Genomic DNA, 23,279 nt, shown 5'->3' on the forward strand with positions numbered 1-23,279 from the left:
GGCAGCGCGGGCAGGGAAGGCGGCACAGACAGGGCAGGCAAGAAGGCAGGCGGCGCGGGCAGGGCAGGCAGCGCAAGGCAGCTCGCGCCTCCCGGGGAGGGCTCTAATTCATCACCCCGCTCAGAGGAGAGGATGGGACGCCGCTAAACTCCCCTTTTCTCCCCTCCTCCCTTCCCCCCTCGCCAAGCAAGACCACCCCACCCCCCCTCCCCCTTCCACTGCTCTTTCTCTCTCCCCAAGCAGTGAGGCTCGGACAGTGCTCGGCTCCGGCGCTTTATTTTAAGATGATCGGCCAAGGTCTTTGCAGATAGATTTTATCTGAAGTTAAATAGCAGGCGCTCGCCGCTCCCTCGCCAATAAGTCATTTTTAATAGAGACAAATCGCCCTGGACGCCCCGGAGCGCCGGAGCCGCCGCTCCTGCCCGCGCCCCCCGCCGAAGGCGAGCGGGCAGCCCGGGCAGCTCCCTTCTCCCGTAAGTGTCCTGCTCGGCGCAGCCGGAGCGCGGCCGTGTGCGGAGAAGGGGAGGCGAGGGGGGGAGAGCCTGCCAGCCGCCCCGCCGCCCTGACAGTGCCTGCGCCGGATGCACAGCGGCCGCGGGACACCTCGGTGCGGAACGCGGCGAGGAGATGCGCAGGGGCGGCGGGCTGCGCCGCGGCGCTCAGCCCCTCTAGGCTCGCCCATGGAGCGCCCCGCGGAGCCCCGGCAGCCGTCGGACCCCCCACGCCGTACGTATCCCCGCCGCGGCCCCCCCGCGGCGGCGGGGCCGCCCGCAGGGCACGGGGGCGGAGGAGGGCTGGGGTCGGGGGTGGGGGTCCGCGCCCGTCGGGGCTCCCGGGGCGGGGGTGCCGGCCCGGGGCGAGGCGCAGCGCGCCCCAGGAGCGGCGGGGGGAGGTGGGTGCTGGTGGGGTTACGCAGAGCCTGCCCGCGCGTCCCGGAGGCGAAGCTCGTCTCCTCGGCTCGAAGCGCCCGGGCGCAGCCGGAGCCCCGATCCCAGCGTCTCCTGCCCCTGCTCCCCGCTTCGGCGCCGCTCCGCTCTCCGGCGCGCTGCCGGGGCTCCGCGGCCAAGCGGCGGGCGGCTGCCGCCCGGTGCTCGCCGAGGGCGCGCAGGCAGGCGGGCAGGGCTGGCGGCGGCACCCCCGGGCCGTCCCAGCCCACACCACGGGGCTCTCCCGCCCAGTAAAAGGACCGGGCGCCGGGGAGCGCTGCCTACAGGCGCTCTGCAGCCAGCCCGGACCGTGCGATCACTTTGCTCTGACGCTGGATTAACTCGATTTTAATCGTTTTTTGTTTCCCCCACCCCCATCCATCCACACACCCCATCTCCTCCTTCTCTCCCGCCCCCCCTCCCCCCCCTTCCCTACACACCTCTCTTCTCCCCTTGTCTCAAGCCTAACCTTGTCTTGTGGTCATGGGGTGTATAATTTCATTTTTGCCTAGGCTGGTGAGAGCTCTGCTTGTTCTGTAAAGTGGATGTCAGGTGGATCTATGTTCTGGAAGGAACAAAGAGGCAGCGAAGGCAGCGCGGGGGAAGTTTGAGCGGCGAGGATGCAGGCTGTGTACTGGTACGCGGTCCTTCTGCTGCAGCCCACCCTCTACCTGGTGAGTGCCCCCGGCCCCTCGCTCGGGCCAGGGAGGGGGGAGCTCGGCTGGGAGGAGGGCACCAGCCTGCTGGAGAACGAGCAAACTCACGGCAACTGCCGGCGCCCCGCAGCCAGCCCTGCCCCGTCCTCCCGGGGTCGGGCCGCGGGCGGGCGCAGGGCTCAGCCGGGAGGGCTCAGCGTGGTGCGGGGCGGGGGGGGCAGACCCGTAACTTCTGCTCCGCGGGGAAGGGGAGCGCCGCCGGGCGGGAGCGGGGCCGGGGGCTCCCGGGCAGGATGCCCCGGTGCCTGCAGGGCCACCGGAGTGCCGCCGCGGGCGCGCCCGCCCGGGCTGTGAGCCGGAGGCAACTTCTCGCCCTGTGCTCCCTCCCGAGGGCGGGAGCCCCTCCGGAGGGGACCCCCCCGGGGTGGCACTACGGGCGGCGCGGCACAGGCGTGCGGGCACTCGGTGACGAGCACAGCTAGTGTTTTCCGCGTGAAGTGTCATTGACTTCCGTAGCAAAGCTCCTTTCGGATTACCGGGGGAACACGAGTAAACAGCGCCGTTATCTCCCTCAGCACACACTTTATTCCCCCTGCGATCGCAAGGAACAAAACAAGGCAGGCTGCTCCTTTGCAGCCCGTACGCTCGCTCGCCTGCGAGGCGTTAGGCAGGCACACGCTTGGCGAGAGACCGTCCCCGTGGCGGCGGGGGAGGGAAAAGCCCCTTTTCCGGGAGCGCCGCCGAGGGAAGCGCCCCGGCGCCCGCACAGGGGGAGGCGACGCCTCGGGCCCGGCCCCGGCTCCGCGGCCACCGGCTGCTGCCTGTGCCGCCGCTCCCTGCGCCATCGCGGTCGCGCCACCTGGGGGCGCTGCGGGGCAGCGCGGCGCGGCGGAGCGCGGGGCAGCCAATCCCCGAGCGGGCCGGGCCGGGCCGGGGGCAGGCGGGGCGGCGCGTGCCTCCCGCTGCCGCGCTCCGCCGGGGCTCCCGCCCGCCCGGGGCTCCCTGCGCCCGCCCGCCCGCCCGCCCGCCCGGCCCGGCCCGGCCCGGCCCGGCCGCCGTGCCTCCCGCCTGGGGCCCCTGCCCTCGCCGGGCCGGGCCGAGCCGCGTCTGCCGTGGGCCTCTCTCCTCCCCGCCAATTTTATAGCCGGGGGTGGGGGGACCGGGCAGGAAAGCGCGTGTGAAATAATCTATCAAAAAGCCGGAGCGAGATCGATACGTCGTGTTAAATTTTGAATGTGTTTGCTGGCAGTTAAACTGCTCTCGACTCATTACAACAACAGTGCTGGATTTATTCTAATGCGCTGCAGTCTGAACAACAAGCGCATTAATTCTCCTTTAATTGTAAACTGGGAGCATTTGAAAACCATTCAGTGTGCAAATTATGCTGATTCAATTACCGTTTAGTTACAGACTTCATTACCTGAATGCCTCTTTTTTTTTTCTTTCTTTCTTTCTTTTTTTTTTTTTCGGAGGGCTTGGCATTGCAGAGTAAAGGAGCCGATTTTCCAGTTTCTTTCGAAACAATGAGAAATATAATAGTAATAATAAAACCACCCAAAAAAATCGTGAATAAAACAAGCTAGGGGGAGGGGACACGCTCTTCGGCTAGGCTGTGTCTCCTGCCAAAACACTCGGGGGGGATCCAAAGGAATTTCCCTGTCTAACCCAATTCTTCTGAGTCGGTACTTCCACGTTTATGCCAATCTCTCCCTCTTCTCCGTATTTCGGGAGTGACTCTGAAAGTTTACATTAGGCCATCGCGTGATAATAAACTGTTTATAAGCATCGAAGCATGAAGTTTTGATTAAGCTTTAATGCGGTGCCACAAACCAGCCAGGTGCAGCACTTTGTTGTGCCTCTCCGAGTGGGCGCGTCACCCTGTGTGGACTAGAGCAGTTTCAATTACGAATTAAATTCTCACTAGCCAACCTGTTAGGAAGGGCAAATGAAGCGGCAGCACAACCAGCTCCCTATCGAGTTTGTTAAAAAATCCTTTTTGAGAGGGGTTACTGATGGGGGGTGGGGGTGGGGGTGTCGCGTGTTTCCTTCCCCTGCGCCTGAGCCAGGCGGTGCTGGGGGGCAGTGAACAGCCGCAGCCAGGCTGGGCTGCCTCCAAGTTACTCATTTACAGACACTCGCTGGTTTGTAATTTCTCTTCACACAGCAAACCACTGCCCCCCCCCCCCCCCCTTCCCTGTCCCCCAAGTTAAACCCCTTCCTAATGAAATCTTGGGGGAAAAGTGCTTCTGCTTTTCTCCCCCTTTTCGGTAGAACCGTGTGCCGTCCAGCCTTATTGACTGAAATTTATAGAGGTCACAGCCGACCAGAACGAGCAGGAATTTTGCTAGGGTAGAGACGGTTCACCGTATTATGTTTATTGATAAGAACATCAGTTAGCCTCTGCGAGACATGCGTTTTCTCCTTGTTTCGAGCTGTGTAGTGTATTGAAAGTGTTACATTTGATTTGCAATGGAAGTGCATTTCCTTTGGCCTAAGCGGATACCTTAGTACTTACTTGGTAGAATTAGGAGTTAACCTATAAAGGTTATTTTCTTTCTTTACATGTAGAGAGCTGCAGAAAGTGTTCAAACGGCTACACTCGGTCTTCTTATTTGCCACGAGGCTCATTTCACCGCTGTACTTTCGAAAGCTTGTCAGTCTTATTCTGATGGCAATGTTTTCTTAACTAACGGTGCCGTGCCGAGCTCGCAATCGTCATTAAGGAAGAGCGCAAATACCGGGAAAGAAAAAAACACCCGGAGATCGTAGACTCTTTCAGGTTTGAGCTCTGTTCATAAGGGCACCGGGGTTTTACATTAAGGGTTTCCCTTAATGGAAACCTTCTCGTTTAATTTCCGCCTAGTTGCCGGTGAATTTGCAGTCTGACACCACAGGACAATAAACCGCCAGGCCGTTTCTTTTCATTTCTTTCTTTTTTTCCTGGGTGGAAGTAACCTGCGACTACAACACGCGCGGGCTACTGGCAAAGACAGCAAGGCTCCGAACTCGTTATTTCTCACTGGGACAGGTCAAGCGCGGCCCCGAAGGAGCAGGCAGATCCTTTCGGTGCCGGCTGCCAAAGAGCCCCTGCGTGAGGCAGGGGCCGGCGGGCCGCTGGCCGGCACCTTCCGACGGCTCCGGGCTCTCGCACCGTCCCGCCGCTCGCCGGCCACCAGCCGGGCCCTGCGCACCCCCGGCAGCCCCGGGCGCCGGGAGGCACGATGCACGATTTCACCCCCCGGCCCGTTCACAGGCTCTGCCTTCGCTTGCTCAAGGGGCAACTTCCCGCACGGTACAGGCAAGGAGTGCACCGGTTTTGCTGGGATCACCCCGGCTTGGAGAGACTTCGGCTCATTACTTAGGTACTCCTTACTCGGAGTAGCGGGTACGGAACTAAAACCAGTCCGAGTTTTGCTTTGTATGCTGCTAGAGTAAGGATTCCGCCCCAGCCCCCCGCAGCTTGTCGTCTTTTCCCAGCAAAGTATTCCTTCCCCGGTGGGTGTGTAAATCAGGGTGTACACCAGAGCTGGCTGGCAGAGCGTTTTAACTCCGTGCAGAATTAAAGCAGCGCAAAAGCAAACGGAGGGGTGATTTTTCCCGCCCCGACGACGGCTGCGGGCAGGTTGTTTCGCGCGGGGGGGGCCTCTCTGCGCGGCGCTTTGTCAGAGCGGTGCGGCTGCGGGGTCCCGGGGCACCTTGTTTTACAGGGCGGTGGCTTTGGCAGAGCGTTTTCAAGGAAAACAGCCTGCTAAACTCCTCCCCGTGCCAGGCTGGGATTTTAAGGTCTGTTCCACACCGTCACTGCAGTTCGGAGGCCTTCTGAGAGCCGAGCCGAGCTCTCCTGCAAAAATGTTGTGAATAATAGAAGTTTAAAATTGTCCTCAGCGGTGGCACACTTGCTACGGTGTTGACTGAGGGAGGTAAACAGGGGGTTAGTGGCTCCGGAGTTTGTGTACATTTAATTTTCGCTCTCTGTCGCACTGTTTGCGGTCATTTCACCCGGGTTAATGAAAGCTATGGAGAACGTGAAGAGGTATCACGTGCCGGTGAAGATAAGTTGTTCCCCCCCCCCCCCCCCCCCCTTTCTTTTTAAAGATAGTTGCTGATTGTGACCTACTTTGTCATGGGAGGGAAAAAAAAAAACCCACCAACTCAAAACACAAACCCACAAACCTCTCTCTATAGGCGGCAAAGATAAACAAAGATAAAGGAAAACAAAAAAGAAGAGAGAAAGTAGGCATTGTCCTGTCATAATCACCACCCACAGTATTTGCTCAGAGGCAGTTGGTGCTGAAAGCTCTCTGGTATTGCCCCCCCCCCCCCCCCGTAAGGGATTTCTTGCGATTTGGAGCCTGACGTCGAAGGCGGGGAGGGGGGCAGGGGACTTGGCGCCCGGGAAGACAAGTGGCTTTTTGTGCGAGAGAGTTTACGTAGCTTTAAGACGATCCCGCTCCCTCTTTCTAAAGGAGTTTGAGAGGCGCTTTCGCAGTGGTGTAGGGGGAATAATTACCCTTTCGGAAGGTAAGGCACGGGAATAGCAACCGGACTCGGATTTCGTATGAGGGAAACAAATTTATCAGCGCTGGAGGTTTTTCTGTTAAGTGGAGGATGGTGCATTCTTTTCCTTCCTTCCTTCCTTCCTTCCTTCCTTCCTTCCTTCCTTCCTTCCTTCCTTCCTTCTTAACCAGCAGGGACCTGTGCTAGGAGTTTAAGAAGGCGTTTCCTCGCACTGAAATGTCTTTTTCCCGGTGCTTAGTACACACTATTTTAATTTCTTAAATCGCTGAAGAAAGCGGTCTGGAACAGATTTCACCTTTTAGGGAGGCACGTGAATATAATCCAATATCCCCGCCTCTCTTTGACTAGCCAAATCTTCCAAGTCGGTACCTAGAGGTATCCATTTTAAGCTTTTTAATATTTCCCTGCATCTCTAAACCGCCATTTTAATTAACAAAAAGCCAATTTCCCAGTCGTCTTGGAAAGTGCGGTGAAGCAGGTTAAGAAACCAATTGCTTGGAATAGCCAGCACTTGGAGAAAATGCATGTGTGAGCCATCCTTCCCTCCACAGGATTGGCTTCTGTTCTCCCGACTGGGTTTGGGTGAAGTTATGCTGCAATTTATCAGATAGTTTAACACCCAGCTCGCTCTTCTTGTAAGTCAGCATTAAACCACCTCCTGGGTGCTTTGTAAATACAGCTTTAGCATTTTTTTTCGTGCAGCAGATTGACATGTTGACGATTCTGCTTTAAGAAATGTGGCAGTAAAGTGGAAAACCAAAGGCTGGCAAGCACTTCATCAAGGATAAAAAGGTTCTGCTGTAAGGATGTCACTCAATTTATTGTGAAAGTCGAATGAATTACGTTTAATGAAAGTGCTCCCCAGATGAATATTACCAGCAATTTCCTGAGTTGGCTCTGTCAGATTGATATGAGGAAATGCCAACCCATATCAAAAAAGATCTCCAATCTCAATTACTATGCAAGCTTTCGAAGAGCTCCTTTTTATTGATATGATATATATTGGCGGGTTCTCAATGCTGTGGAAACTGCTTTCTGTTCAGCAGGACAGCATATTTCCTAGTTTATTGTTTAACCCTACGTTTCTCTGTCTGTTGTTTAAACTTCCGCGGGTGCCCTTGGGTCCCCTTCTGGAGGGGAAATCGCCTCTCATCCTCTTTCCCTTTCTGCGACCTAAAAAGACCAAAGTTGTGTGTCTGGCAGAGAGCAGGGGCGATGCTCATTGCAGGAAGTTTTCTCAGCCTGGATGGACAAAGCCGAAGGTCAAGAGAAATAACTCGGCTGAAGCAGTGGCGTTGGATCCTCTCATTTTCAGTGCATGTCCAGGCGACAATCCAGAGCACGGTAGCTCTGTAACGCCTAGCAATCCCAATATGCCCGCCCTTTCTTCCTCATTCCTCTAGGGCTTCTTTGGGCAAATTAGAAATTCACTGAGCCCGCGAAGAGAGAGAAAAGCTGTTAAGTCGCCTCATCTACATAAGAATTGACTTCGTGAGAGGCCTTTCAGTTGTACTTTAACTACTGTGAAACCGGTCGCTGTTTACGAATACAGCTACTTTTCCCAGAATCCATCTTGTTGGGCTTGTTTGTGATTAAAAGAGGGATTCAGTCAGCTTGCTTCTACCACTTCCCCGTTCTTTTTCAATTTTTAAACCGAAGAGTGGAGAGAGACGGTGCTGAAGGGCAGCCGGGAGGTGCTCAGTACTCTGCAACAGGACGGGGACATGGGCACCTTCACACGTGGAGCTGCGCTCCCTGCAGGCAGCATTAAAGAGGAAGAAGAGCTTGTCCTTATCACATGTCGGGTTAGTTTGGGTTCCCATTTTCCTGTCCGTTACCGGATCCGCGTCTAAAACTTTCTTCAATGCACAATTAGTCCATGTGCTTTTTATTTTATTTTTTTTTTAAAGCATGTTTCCCCCTCCCCGCCGGAGATGGTGAACCTTTCGAGCCGCGGGAGGCTAGTGCAAGCGCTGCGGGGAGAGCGGACGAGGGCTTGCAAAGGGACTGGGACAAGGCTGGCTTTGAGGTGCCCTACTCCGCTCCCGGCCAGGGCTGGCGCTCCCCCCGGCCGCCCCCCCCCCGCGCCCTGCAGCACCTCGGGGAGCTCCGGGCGGGCCGGCAGCGGCGCCAGCACCGCGGACAGCGCCCGGCCCCGCCGCCCCGCTCCCGCCCGGGCAGCCCCAGCCGCGCCGGGCACCGCGGCGGCCTCGGAACGCGCCTGTCACAGACGGCCTGTCCCAGGCGTCACTGCTCGGGGCCACCGCTGCTCAAGCATCGCCTGCAACCCGCTCCGAACTTGTCGTTTGGCTGCCTGCGTCAGTGTTCCTGAGGGAAGGAGCAGATCGAAGCTGACTGGCTTTCCTTTAATGGCGAAGCAGCTGCTTTATTTTCTGGGGTAAAACTGACCAGAGGGACAATGCGTGAGTGTGGAGGGGAACAGGGATGGATCTTGGATTTTGTCATCTTGGATCCTTGGCAGGAGGAGTCTGGGGATCAGGAAGGCTGTTCTGGGATGCTCGGCTTTGTCTCATTCTATCCCGGGACAGCAACGGCTTCTCCTTTTGGAGAGAGAGCAAAGGCACCCGAGAGCACTGGAGTCAAAATGAGCTATGGGACATGGCTGACACTGAGACGTGAGAGCAGGGAGTGATTAATTAATGACGCTTTCTATGCTGTGGGTCATGGCAGGAGTGGTTCTCGGATATAGCTGATGTCATCTTTGGGGTAGTGGCACCCTGAGGCAACTGTGAGAGGCAGCCAGATCTTGCTTCCTTCACTTGCTTGTGTCCTGGCAGCCAGTGTTGAGGCTATCTCCCAGCTCCCTCCTTGCTTTCAAGAGGAGATAATCGCAGGCAAGTACCTCCACCCCTGTAAATTCCCACTCACTATTGACAGAGCTGTCTTCCAGAGGTCTGCTGCCTGAAAAGCACTTGTCAATGAAACACTGACTTTTGGCAAGGCAGGTATAAGTGGATGACTGATGGAGAGTCCTTCAATAAAGGAATGTGATGGGAATTGAGCTGAGCTGAGGGGAAAATCAACCCACAATCCCCACCAGCCCTCCAGACAAAACCATAAGACATTTATTCCTGATCCATATTCTCCCGTGAATATTGGTAGCGATTGTGATGCTTTTGCTAGACATTTTCCAGTCCCTTTTGATTACACCATGTCTCCGTGCGTGGTGCCTGGAAACTGTATTGTCTGCTTCAGAGATACTGCTTTTATCTTCCAAATGCCACCCTCATTAATGTCAGTGTCTCGCAGTCCAGCTAGTGACAAATGTCTCAGGGACGTTCATCTGCCTTGCACACTGCATCCATCTCTCCAGGCGCCCTGTCTTTTCCTCTCCAAGCAGAGGTTTAGTAATATTTTCTTCCTTGCTCCCTGTGTCTGCTGTGAAATGATTTGTCCACTAGTTGGTCTCTGTCCTGTCTGTTCACATGGTAGTTTTGCCAGTGTCCTCTGGGGTGTCACCTCTCACGTTAATCTGTTTCATCACTTCAATGATGGAACCAGTGCATGGGAAGATAATCTGCTCTTTTCACATCTGCAGATTGTTGAAGGGGGGCAAATTAGGCTTTTTTACTTTCTGGGAGCCCACCAAATGATAATGATACTTGTGCCCTATTTTCCTCAAATTTCATTTTCTAATCCAGACTTAATGGAAAAGCTAAAGAGTGAAGAACGTGGTTGTTTCTTTGTGTATGTAACCTGATTGTTTCTTATTGTGTGCACTTGTGATTGCTCTTTGGTTTTTTGCTTGTTTTGTTTTATTTTGCTGACCTTTTGAAAAACTGATAAGTAAAATACACTTATGTTATTTTCTTGTTTATTTCCTTAAACTTTGGTGATAGCTGAACAGGATCCCTAGGGTCAGCAGACTCCTTTTAGCAGCAGAGCTGACAGCCAAAATAATACCAGGAAATAAGTGATCTAGTACCCTCAGTTCTTGGAAACACCTGTTATTATAATATTTGATAGGTATATATAAAATATATATTTTAATTATGTTATTTATTTAGAAAGAAAAGCAGAGAGTCACTTAAAATCTAACCAATACAGTATCCTCAGTTGAAACCCAGAAGATGCTACTTACCTTCCTAGTTAGAACATCTGAAGCTTTGATCCAGAAATCACTAAACTCAGAGTTAATTTCTAATAATTCCGGTAGTTTTGGATCTGGATCCCTATGCGTATAGTGCTTCTGCCTGATACTGCATACCTATGCTAGAAATAACATAAGTAACAATACAAATGGAAATGATTGGTGACTAGCATGTCTTTGATTAATGACTAGTATGTCTTGCCCCCCCCCCCCCCCCCTGCCCCCGCCCCCCGCCATGTCAGCCCTGCATTATGTGGGAGTTAATTTTCAGCTGTCACCGTATTTCCTGCATTTGTCTTAGAGGTGCATATGAGCCACTAGGTGAAAGGAAAAAGAAAAAAAAGAAGACACGCTTTAGCCATATATGGAGAACACTACTGAAAAACAAAGGCTCCTGTACAGCAGATCCGATGGGTCTGATTCTGCAGTGTTACACAAGATAGGATTCCTATATAAATCAATGGTTTACTTGTGCGAGGACAACAGATTTTGTCTCCTCTCGAAGATTAAGTAGACCATTTCTATCACCGAGAATTGCTTGTCATTATTCCAATGCCACTTTCAATTGAAAATGTAATTGGCAGGTCTTAAAAAAATTTAACTAATGGAATTTCTGTTATGGATAGTTCAGATCACCTGTACCGTAATATTTATCTGCACAGTCATTTTTATAAGCCAGTCTTGATTGAACTTTTGAAAAACAATTCTTCTGCTAGGCTATTTTGTCAAAAAATGTTGTCATAGGCCTTCAGGTATATAAAAATGCTTGTATAAAATTAATGGACTGCTTTTTATATTTACAATCTCATTCATAGCATTTGAGGTCTTGCAAAAGAAGATATGGACTTAAAATAGGAATAATATTAAAGCTGTGTCCTCACGGTTGTTGCACTGTCAATAGCAATATTGTAAAATAGTGGTCTGTTTAAAATTGGAATGTTAGTCTGTAATTTGACTCTAATTTAGAGTAATTTCTGTTGTCACTTTCTGCAGCTACTCTGTATTACATACAGAGTTTTTTCTTTATGTTTATATGGGGAATGCTTTGCACCTTAAGAATATTTTGTAAGCAATTTTGCTAGCTAAAACACGGCAATAATACTGTAGTTTTATGGAGGACAGTTGCTGAGTGAACAGATCCTTAAAGAACAGGGAAATAAGGATTACGAACACAGAGATGTGACATAAATGATGTGCATAATAAATAGTACATCAAAACCTTCACCAATAAATAAGATGGGCTCCATCCTGCTGTCTTCATTTGTAATGAATATTACCTTAACAAGGTACACAATTTTATATTCCTACTTATTTCTTCCCCCTGCTTCCACAAAAAATTCCATTTGCTTAATTGGCTTGCTTGTAGTAGATGGTAGTGTAGTACATGTTGCAAACAGAGGTTCAAAAGTATGACCCTTTTAGTAACACTAAATATCTGATTATAAAATGTTGGGATTTTGAATAGTTACTTGCACGAAGGATTTCCTTCATTTCAGTGGAGCCACTTCTCTGAGTGGTCACTTGGAGTGAGTAAGAAATGACATTGTTTGGCCCTTGATCAGACAGTGGTCTGTGTGAACCATCTCCTGTATCTTCAGCTTCTTTCTGCTGAATCAAATGGGGGTACCTCTAGCTGTGTGCCTCCTTCCCCTGTGAGCAGCTCTACTAGCACTAGTAATTGCAATAGGATACTATCCCACAGAATTATAAATGTATCAGAACATAGTTTGTGTTTGCATCTTAAATGCACAGAATATCTGTTAGCTAGAGCAGAGTGTGGATCTGGGAAAAGTTATTGGGTGGATTAGCAGATTGTAATGATATGGTTCAGTCTATCAGTGTAATGCAATCCAAATGAATATGGAAATGTGTGACTAAGCACATTAGAGGAGGTGTGAGTGCTGCTTCACAATTTATAGAATATTCTGAAATTGTGGGGTTGTAGCAAACACTTCAGAGTAGATGCCAGTGCTTTGTAACTTCTGTTTAGAAGCAAAACACAAGTTTAACTGAAGTCAGGAGATTCATATAGGTTTCAGTACTTTACTGAAGCAGGACCATAAGAAAGTGAATGCATTTATGCTTTTTGCATTTCTGTTTTTAGGATATAAAATGTTCTTCTTCCACGCCAGAAAAGATCACATACTTAAATCATTATAAATGTGCAAAGTAATATTTTTGCTGAATTTACCTCTGGGCTATTTAGGATTTATTACAGTATTATGCTGATAACCAAGCATTACACTACCTGCCATCCCTTAGCCTAAACATATTTTCTTTATTATTATTGGATAATAAACAGTTATCCATTAATTATTAGTTAATAAATATTTTTTTGCTTAATTCTGAATCTTTGAAATCACGATTTGTGACTTATTCTGACTACTGATTCAGCTTCTGAAGAAATAGTCTGCAAAATATCTTTATCTCTGAAATGAAACTTTTCAAATAGATAATTGATTTGTCTTTCTTGGTTTTAGTAAATGTGTTATTGAAGTATTCAGGCACCACCACTTACTGTTTTCTAGAATTACAGAGAGATGCAAATGGTGGCATATCTGTGGCCTGTATGCAGTGTTGTATCTGTGCTCTAGATTTGAAGTCAAATTTCTGCTGATGTACATTTTTTGCAGACCCCTCCAGATTTTTTTTTCCTTTGTGACCATGTGAAACAAAAAATGTACCCTTACTTACCCATCCACAGGAAACGTGCATGTTGATTCAAGACCTTTCAGACTGAGGAGAACTTTGGCATTCGTTCCTCTGGTTATAAAATGGTGTCCTTAGCTTGATAAATATTCCCATTTTTATCAGGTGGTTGAGAATGATGTATCATTACATTTTAGCTTGAGTTGCTTTGTGTGAATTGGCTATTCATAGCTAGCACAGGAAGGGAGAAGTGAGCATTATAATAAATGTGAGAGAACATGTGTGTATGGCTATGTGGCATTCATAGCCTTTGGTTGGAGCAACTTAAGTCTCCTGCAAAATTAAAAAGAGCTGAGTGGGCTCTATACACTTTCATTTCTAGCATTATTTCTGTCATTGCTGTATGCTTTAGTAAATTTACCCAGAAGAATGTTGTCCTGTCTTTGGTCTGCCGTGAGACCCTTCCTTTCGATCCAGGTCTTTTTGTTCTCTGGCAGAATGGCTCAATGGCTGCAGCACTCCTTCACCCAGAGTAATGACCGCATGATTTGTCCCTCAACTTCTATGTTGTGTTTTATCCAAGTGGCACAGTGTTAGTCATCTATGTCTGGCTAAAAAAAGAATCTGTGCTGCCAGACGTTATAGGTGGATGATTTGCTTTAGCTCAACAGGTGGAGCTGTGACTTCGCTAGCCTGTTGATTCAGGCTAAAATTCAGCTAGCTGAACAGGTCCCTGCCTCAATTTTGCTCACATATTTTACGTTCACTAAATTTGCACATAAATAAATACATTTCCATTGCTTATGGAAAGTTTTTAACCTCCTGACCGGTAAAACACTTCAGGTAATAAGAAACATATGTGCTCACGTATTCATCAGAAAAAGTTGTTCATTGGTGGGAACATGATGGTTCTAGGGGGCTGCTCTGGAAGGTTTTTTCTTTGCATATTAATGGGGAAATTAGACTGAGTCTAAGACAGTATTTCCACTTAACCCTCTTTGGGTATGGTTGACCTTGCATGATGTAAGATTAATCCCTGAATTCTAGGAATTTTCTCTGCCCTGTTTTTTTTGTTAGGACCTCAAAGACTGTAGGAATGTTTAGAATAATTGCCTCTTCAGCATGTTTAGAAAAGGCTGCTTAGAGTGTATTTAGTTAATAACTTCTGTAAAAATAGCAAACTCATTGCTTCTACATCCCACAATTCTCATTTTAAAGACTACTTGCAACTCCCATGGTCCATGTCACCCTTTCTGTCTTGATGTAGCTGCAGCTGATGATGTGGTGGTTGGAGTAATGGATAAAGGACCATTCTATGTTGGGAAAACGCATCACAGAAAAACAGGGGAGTCACTTGAAATGAGTTGGGATAATAGCGTGAGGATCCACCTATAAAAGTTCTCACTTCTCAGAAGCTTTCAATTCTCCTGTATTCTTGTCCTTTTATTTTCATTTTTCAACATACACCTGTGTAAACCTGGTTTGTCTGATGAGTGTTTAGGGAAGGATTGTTTCCATATGTATTTGTGCATCCCTTGGTAAGTCAGTGCTTCAAACATAATGCTAGATGTTCACTAAAGACATCAGAAGTGTTTCTGATACTGCACTTAGAGTGGCAGAGTCAGCGGAACAAAGGCAATACTAACTGAAGATTTCAAGTCGCACCATCTCCAGTAAAGAAATAATCGTTGTGATTAGATGAAGCAAAGAGTTTCCAAACAAATTTCATAATAAAATACGCTGAAAATATTCACTGAATGCTTATGGAAAAAAAAAAAAAAAAGCAGAAATCAAAATGGGAGAGGCTATTTCCTGAACAGAAATGCAGGGTAAATTAATCAAATAAATTGTTTGCCATTAATAATGTGACCAGCTACAGTCAGATTCCAATAAATATGCCCAGTGGGGATGGAAAAAGTCTACCCAACTGAAATTACATTGATAAATTTATCCTAGTTTCCAATGCCTTCTGAGTATGCATTTAGGAAGCTAAAGATGTCATAAAGATACCCTGACAGGAAAAAGACTCAACTACTTTTTTTAATTGAGATAGTTCTCTTTGACAAAGGAATTATTTTTCAGGTTATTTAAGGATGGTAAATATATCATTGCTTAGGTAGAGAATTCTTAGCAGAAGTGTCAGCATAAAAATGACCTCCAAAGGTTGTAAAAATAAACTTGAGGTTATGCTCTTTTGTTTGTTTTCATGATAAGTAAACATGATATGGGAACTACCTTTTTAAAAAATCACATGGTTTAATCTGTTTTATACCTAAGGAATGTTTGTTATGGTCATCTCTGCTTTTGCTAGAGGATTTGTTAGGAATGGCAGGGAAGGTTGGGAATGGCATATTATTAGTTCATCTGCAATGAAATCTTCTTGGCTCTAAAATATGAATGACTCACTGAAGTTGCATAGCAATAAGTACAGGAATCCAAAAGCAATCCCAGAGCAAATTCCTTCACAAATTCTCAAAGAAAGCAGAATCTGAATAAAGATTCACCCTGTTCCAATTGCCTATCTTTCACAGTCTTCTCCTTTGATGTCTATTTCTACAAAAGTCTGTTTCCCTCTCAACCTGGACCTCTATTTCATTCTTGGCTACTTAAGAATTGTTTACACAGCACATGTACAGCACAACACATTGGTGACTGAGTCAGTGTTACCCGCAAACCTAAGACTCTGACTTCAGTCACAGGCTTGGTTCAGGGCTGAACTTGTCACTTAGGGTTTTGTTGTTTTTTTTTTTTTTTTTCCTCATACAATATTACTGCCATTGAGCACAGTAAAGAAACATTGCAATGTCCAATGAAATGACTGTGCATAAAGTTTCTCTTACATGCAATATTCTTTATTCTTCATCTTTGTTGTTTTGTATTGCAGCTTCTAACTTTAATTGGTTAACTACTTCATATTCAGTTACTTAATAATTACTTTACATCAATCTTCCATTCAAGCTCTGGCTTTCTTTAGTGTGATGAATTCAATTCATGACAGTCTGAATACCATCTTCGGACATTTTTCAGTGTGCATGCCCTCACTGCTTGGTACCTTGTCCATGGCTGGTATAAGTCAGACCATAGCAATCTTGTTTTGAACGTCCTGGGCTCAGCTGTCAGCCTCAGTCACACATTCAAGCATCCTGTTGGTCAGCTGTAAGAAGCTAGCAGCATGTAGCTAAGCTCTGCTCCCAGATAAATGACTGCACCTCACATTGAGCTATCACTTACAATAGAATTAGTATCAGCTGTGATAGTTAGACTTGTGGCTTATTTTTGAGCTTAAATGCCAGCACTGCAGTCTAAAATATCATAACTTCTCTAGTAGTCGTGCTCTTGGCTCATAGAGGCACACGAAAGCAAAAAATAGGATGGTGCTGACCATGTAGTTCCAGCTGGGTCTGTAACACCCTAGCCTTACAAAAATATGGCAGGGTCACAGGACTTTTCCACTCTCCATTTCCTTTGTCCCCCACCCATGTTTTTCTCATCAGCACAGTGGCTGAAGCCCTTGCTATGGGTTTAAGAGATTCAGTTTCTTTCTCTGCTTCAGAAAATGTGAACCCAAACCTCACAGTTCTGAGGTAATTCCTTTAACCACCACCCAGTGGAATAAGCTTGGGAATTTTCTTGATTTTGTTTGTTGATCTTACTCTGTTTTGTTTAATACACACAGGTACTCCTTCATTCAGGAAACAGGGTCTCCTAGTAGGTAAATTCTGTGACGTTTGTAGTATTGTCTTTCTCTCTTGCTCTTTGACCTTATGCATATGAGTTCATTCATAGTGGAAGGACTTCTGATTTTGAGAGCCCTATAGCAGAAAAAAAAGCTTTATTCTGATGTGAAAGAAATTCTTGAACCAGAAAGATGAAACTATGTTGCCTCATCAAATCTATGCACTGGGCATATTGGCAAGAGTAAAATACGGTGCCTAGTTCTAGGAGCAGTTTATGCCTCGGAAATGTCAGAACGTGTTTAAGTTAATTCCTTGCCTTCCTTTGGTTGCTTAGTTTGGACAGTTTAGGAGCTTCTGTGAATTATGCTTTCAGAAAACCTCTCCCAGCAGGGATATGTGGGTATCAAGTTCCAGGTTATGAGCTCCAGCAGGTCCTTGGGACAGAGAGAGTGAGCACTTTATTTTGGTAGTTGCAGGTACCTTCTGGGTGTAGCCTGGAGGATCTTCCAAAATTGCTAATACTAAACGTAAGCAATCTTGTACTTTCCTGTTCTTAATCTGCTTGCTTGATCTCCTTTATCTTCACTGCTGCATCCAGGTACAATACTTGCCCTTACAATTTAAAATCCCCGTTAGTCTGTTGTAGTACAGTTTATTAATTATTTCTAGAAAGCTGCTAGGTGCCCAAGATCCTGAAGACTTTCATTTTTCCCATAAGAGCAATACTCATGGCTAGCTGTGGGTATATACTGTCAGCTTGAAATAAGTTACCAGTTTGGAGGCTGCTACCCTCACTCCCTGTCCATTATTTTTTAGCTTATAATTGGGTTTGTTTAATGATTTGTACCTATGACTCCCCATAAAAATCTATCAACAAACTACTGCATGCTCTCTCTATGTCTAGCTGCCTTTTCATCCTCAGCGCACCAGCAGGAACTGTCAGTAAAAGGGTGGGAGAACGTGGCTCCAGCATCTTACTTGGTCCAGGGCATCAGGAGCAAGGATTGGTGTGTCTAGCTCTACGGGCTGAAGAAAGCGAACTCTGTTTTGCTGAGCTGAAGCCTGTATAGGTTATTCCACGCAAATAGCTCTGAAGGTTGAGGAATATAAAGAATATTAGGGATTTTTAGCTGTAAAAATGGAGGTACTTCTGGGAAGAAGCCGTTAAGTCTTGAGATTAAAAACACCCAACAAACTAGACTGGCTTTGAATGGGCATTTCAGGAACTGTAAAAATTACATACCTAACAAAAAGGCCATGCCCTACCACATTTCAAAGGTTTTTCTTTCTCCAAAAAAGCAACATTAGGACTTCTCAAAGAAGAACTGTTTGTTGTTTTTTTTTTTCAAAGCAAGCTGTATTTTCCTGTAATCTTGTTCTCAAAACCATTTTGTGTCAAACTTTCCACAAAGACTAAACAAATATCAAGGCATACACCTTGCAGGGAAAATTTTACTCCAAGTGGTTATAGTTCAGCAAACTTATAAGCAACTTAAAAAAGGTCTTATTATGGGAAGTGTCAGGCAACCTTAATCATAGACATTGCTACCAGAACCATCTATAATTTATAGACACATGTACCCTCCTAGGTGCTCTGAGTGACAGTACTTTCCAAAATGATGTTATCCTGTAAATATCTTTTGAGCTTTTTTTAACATTATACTTTGGAAATGCTCAAAGTGATAAATATAATGGTTAGAAGAATGTAGTTATTGTTATTATTTATAATTTCTTTATAACACTGCCTACTGTATAGTGGTTACAGACCAGACTTTTAGTAATAACTTTTTCATCATGAGGTTGCTTAGGAAGGGCAGAGAAAAGGCTGGGATGTAATGGATAGATTTCTTTGTTGTTGTTTTGTTTTTAAATTAGTAGTGGCAGAGAGCTGTATTTTGTACACATAGTATGAAAACCACTGTTCTTTAAATACTTAAATGTACAGATTGTGTCAAATTATACACAGCTTTAATTATTTTCTAAATATACTGTTCTAGAAGTATAGACATTATAGTACTGTTGGTCCAGAAGAGTGCAATATATTTCTTTTTGAATAAGGCTTTTTCACCCTGCCATCTCTTTATGGCTAGACCTTTTTAATCTCTACAGCTGAAACATGTAGCTTGTTATAGCAGCTCAAACATAATTAGTGATCAGTTTTTGTAGAAACAGCTAAGGGACAAAAGAAATAGTCTCTCATTATTTCTTATTTCTCCAACTGGAAATAAGGAAAATTTTCAACTGGTAAATGAAAATAGATCACCAGTGCCACCAGATCTGGGTGAGACGTACTGGTAGCACGATTAAGAAAGTCTTGCTTCATCTCAGGCTACATGTGACCTTGGGAGAGCTCAGTTGTGCCTTGGGACACAAAAATTTAATGTTTCATTTTGTAGAGGTACCATCTTTCACCTTTATGTGGGTTTAAAAATGTAAATAAAATTGCTTTCTGTCAATGGTATATGTGAAGGTCGCAGTCATATTCACTATGAGAATTCAAACTGCCATTTGACCCATCATTGGTTCAGTAGATAACAATGCATTCTATTCACTTCCAGTAATCTAATTTGTAAGCATTTTATAGCCCAATATTTTATGCCTAGTTGCTAAAAAGTAAGAAATAAACCTTTAAGCACTTCACTGCAGATTTATTTACAGAATAACTGTGTATCAAATAGAGAAGTTTCTTAGAATGCCAGAATATCTTGTATTACAGTCTTGCAGAAATGGCAAGGCTGAGTATCATAAAAGACAGGAGGAATGAGAAGCAAAAGAGTTCAAGGGTTCTCTGATAGTTTTACTTTTAACTTCTATGTCCTTATCTCACACGATTCGCTCACAGATCGTCATTGTGGCAGCTTTGGCATGAATTGTGTTCTAAAATTGAAAACAAACAAAAGCCACTATGCCTGCTGTTTAGAGGTGGCGATGGATAAAAAGAGTTTTGATTTAGATGATATGGTATAAATGGATTTTTTTCTAGTTTTGGCAATGCAAGACCTGGAAATAAGTGTGAGGTTTGTTTGCCACAATGCAGACTGCCCAAGTGCCTGCAGGTTTCTCTCTGGATAACTGGAATATTTGTTGGCAAGAGCTTCAGCCAGTATTAAGTCAGGATGTTTCCCATGATCTGGCCATGTGTCACTGTACATACCTTCTGCTGTTGCTTCCTCTCTTGGCTAGCAGACCTATTGTTCTGAAAGTGTGTAAGCTGTCATGCTTTGAGACAGAAACAAACCCTTAAATGTGAAATGCTAGCACAAAATGTTTCTACATGCAACTAATTCTGCATTTGCTCAGTACAAAGAATAGGTATTCCTTCCCTAGAATGTGAACAATGTCTTATTCTTAAATATTTCTTGTGCTGCATTATTTAGAACTTCCTTAGAAACACCTGATATTGGACATATGTAGAATCAGAACGCTGGATTAGGTGAACTGATTTGGCCACTACTTTGTTTCTGTATCAAGTGGAACACACTGAATACATGTTACCATGAGGTTATCTATAACTATTTGGGAGTAGCTGGTGAAAGCTAACAACTGTTAGACTCTACAAATTCTTTATGGCAACAGAATTGTGATGGAAACCACTTTCCAGGCTTCCCCCAGATATCCATGGGTCTTTAACAAGATCTGACTTGTAGTATTGAGTGAAGATGCTGTGGCCTAAATTTTTACAAAAGTATTCTTGAGTCTTCTGTGGTGGGATTTCATATAGCTTCTTATATTAGTAACAGAAGGAGTTGTCACTATGGCTGGTAGTGGGGAACTCAGCACCTTTCATAAAGTAGAAGAGCTGTCTGTAAAGAGTTAATGTAAAGAACATACTTGTGGCTCTTTCTTAAGACACAACTGCATAGCTAGATGCAGACAACTATGTGCTTGGTTGCCTGTCTTTTGTGCTAGAGGGACAGGTAGCATCCCAAATCCTGAACATATGTAGCTGAGTTAGGAATAGCAGTATTTGAGCAAAGAAGTCCTGCTTCTTAGGTGGACTGTTAGTATGGGTGTAGCTGTGCACAAATGTAAATGGTTTTAGCTTGGAAATATTTCACATACAGGCAAAGAAATGCACTGTATTTGACTACAAAAACACATTCTTTTTGAGTTCAGTTCTGAACCTCAGCATAAATGAACAAGATGAATATTGTATCTGAAACACAGAAGCAGAAGCTCCGTCATTCTGAAATTGTCTCATCCTTCCTCTTGTCAAGTACTTTTCTTGATCTTTGCTTACCAAGGTATTTCTAGGTTCAATAAAGGGTATGAGGGCAGTGTTTATTTGTAGTACTTGCAGCAAGTCTCAGTTTGAAGGCAAATATGTTAAAGCAAGCCCATGAGTCTAAAGAAAATGCTTCTTGTGTTTATTAGCCAAGAGATATTTTTTTTTAATGAATGTGTTTAAAAGGAGTCTCCTGTTAAGTTAAATGAGATCTAAGAGTACATGCTGACTGTAACCAGGATTACTACATGGTTTGGAGAAGTGAAGCTTGGTTAGATGTTTTTTTTCCTTATGCCTTTTTGTGTCAGCCCTTTGAGGAAAAGTAGAAGCAGAAGAGAGCCTGAAGGGTTATAAATTGTAATCTCAACATATTATAAAAAACAGTAAATGTGGGAAGAAAAGTATAGCAGTTGCCTATGCTAGACATAGTCTGATCTAAAGCCCATCAATGAACTGGGCATTTTTCTCACTACCTCCAGACAAATTCAACAAAGTCATCCACCCAGAAATTTTAGAGCTTTGTAAAAAGTAAAAGAACACTCCCTTCTCTGCCCTTCCCCCTCCTGCCCCCAACAAAAAAACTCACAACAAACAAACAAACAGATCAGAAGTGCAGGGAAGTAAAAGGTGCTACCCACTTTGGTCAGCTCTAGTTTTAGATGCTCAGCTCCAAGCACGTACATCACTTGTCTGACAGACTAACCACAAGGCGGTGAAGTTGGGAGGTGGAAAACAGTTCTCTGCAAGTCACAGTCTAACTGTAGGCACTCAACACAAGCAGTAATGCTGGATACTGAGTAGAACATCATACTATACAACTACAACATCTCTGTGTGAGGCAATTGTCCTATCTGCTGTAAACAAGAATATTCATATAAAAAGAAGCGTGGCCAGCAGGTCGAAGGAGGTGTCTCTCCCCCTCTACTCCACCCTTGTGAGACCCCACCTGGAGTGCTGTGTTCGGCTCTGGGGCCCCCAACATAAGAAGGACATGGACCTGTTCGAGCAAGTCCAGAGGAGGGCCACAAAGGTGATCCAAGGGCTGCTAGAGGGACCTTCTAGCAGCCTTCCATTACCTAAAGGGGGTCTACAAGAAAGCTGGAGAGGGAATTTTTACAAGGGCATGTGGTGATAGAACAAGTGTAATGGCTTTAAACTAAAAAAGAGGGTAGATTTAGATTAGATATTAGGAAGAAATTCTTTACTGTGAGGATGGTGAGGCGCTGGAACAGGTTGCCCAGAGGAGTTGTGGATGCCCCATCCCTGGAAGTGTTCAAGGCCAGGCTGGATGGGCCTTTGAACAACCTGATTTGGTGGAAGGTGTCCCTCCCCATGGCAGGGGTGTTGGAACTAGATGATCTTTAAGGTCCCTTCCGACCAAACCATTCTATAATTCTATGATAACTGGGAATACTTCACCAATTCAGAACAATTAATGCTATGATAGGTCAACACATTTAATCTTTAATTGAAATTGCAGACCTTATGAAAAAATAAGAGTGAGGCAGAAATAACAGAAATATATATATTGATTTGTCAGTAATCGATTAAAAAAAAACAAACCCAAACCAAAACACCCCATGGATCCTGCTCTCATTATGCCATCTCAGATTGATGTTTTGGGATATTATGTGATTTTGCAACTAACTCATCTGTAATAAAAGCCCCAGGGCAGAGAAATATGACTCAGAAAAGGATTTAAAAGCAGCAGACAAAACTGAACTCCTCATGATGCCTTATAAAGCTATTCATAGCTCATTGTCATTGATAGAGGCCTAGCAGAACAGTGAACAATCCCCTTCTTGGTATTAGCAGAGGTGTGCCATAATCTTTCGATGCCAAAAGGTTTTGCTGTGTCTGACCTAGCTTGAATAGCTGGGCTGAGCTCTCTGCAAGTCTTTAGCCGTTACTTAGGTGCTTTTTCTATTATTTTGAAGATAACAGCAGATAAACCAAAGGCTCTTTTCACATGTGTCCATTGCATCATTGCAAATAAATCCAGGTTGAGTTTTAGTTTTATTAAATTGTTCACTATTATGATGAAGAATTGCTTGATGTCACTTTTTTCTGATATGGAAACCATGCTAGTGCCAGTCAAGCAGAACACCAAAGCATGTGCTGAACTCTGAATATGCAACATAAGTTGCAGTGAGACTCTTCACATGTTTAAATGTTTGCTTCCATCTTCTTCTGGGCTGAGGCACATGTCCTGCAAAAACATCTTGTGAGTACTGTAAAAACGGACTTAAGGCTAATTCTTCTACTGCCAGTGAATTCGTACTAAAATGAATTAAAATTTTCTATCTGAAAGATTACATTGTAATACATTTCTTAATATAATTCTACCTCATTTATCTTTACTGTGAATTAAAAGCTAAACACCTGAGCAATGCCAAAGTTTACATAACAGACCACTACATGAATTGCACACAACTCTTGAGGCAACAGCCTGGGGATTTAGACTAAAAAATAGAACTAACAAATATAATTGTTTATTATTTTATATTGTGTCTTACA

At 45.5% G+C, this 23,279-nt stretch overlaps 1 protein-coding gene across 2 annotated transcripts in view; it reads left to right on the forward strand.

Moving 5' to 3' along the window:
• The first annotated feature begins 245 nt into the window (after positions 1-245).
• The window catches only part of NXPH1 (neurexophilin 1), a 142,337-nt gene continuing 119,303 nt past the window's right edge, over positions 246-23,279 (forward strand). Inside the window, exons 1-2 of one of the 2 annotated variants that reach the window (XM_055710342.1) lie at positions 246-473; positions 1,439-1,600. In XM_055710342.1, the coding sequence (XP_055566317.1) occupies positions 1,547-1,600 (54 nt within the window). In that variant the 5' untranslated portion in view covers positions 246-473; positions 1,439-1,546. The other variant, XM_055710343.1, reaches the window with a different exon arrangement.

Source organism: Falco cherrug, chromosome 4 (genome assembly GCF_023634085.1).
Source record: "Falco cherrug isolate bFalChe1 chromosome 4, bFalChe1.pri, whole genome shotgun sequence".
Taxonomy (NCBI): Eukaryota; Metazoa; Chordata; class Aves; order Falconiformes; family Falconidae; genus Falco; species Falco cherrug.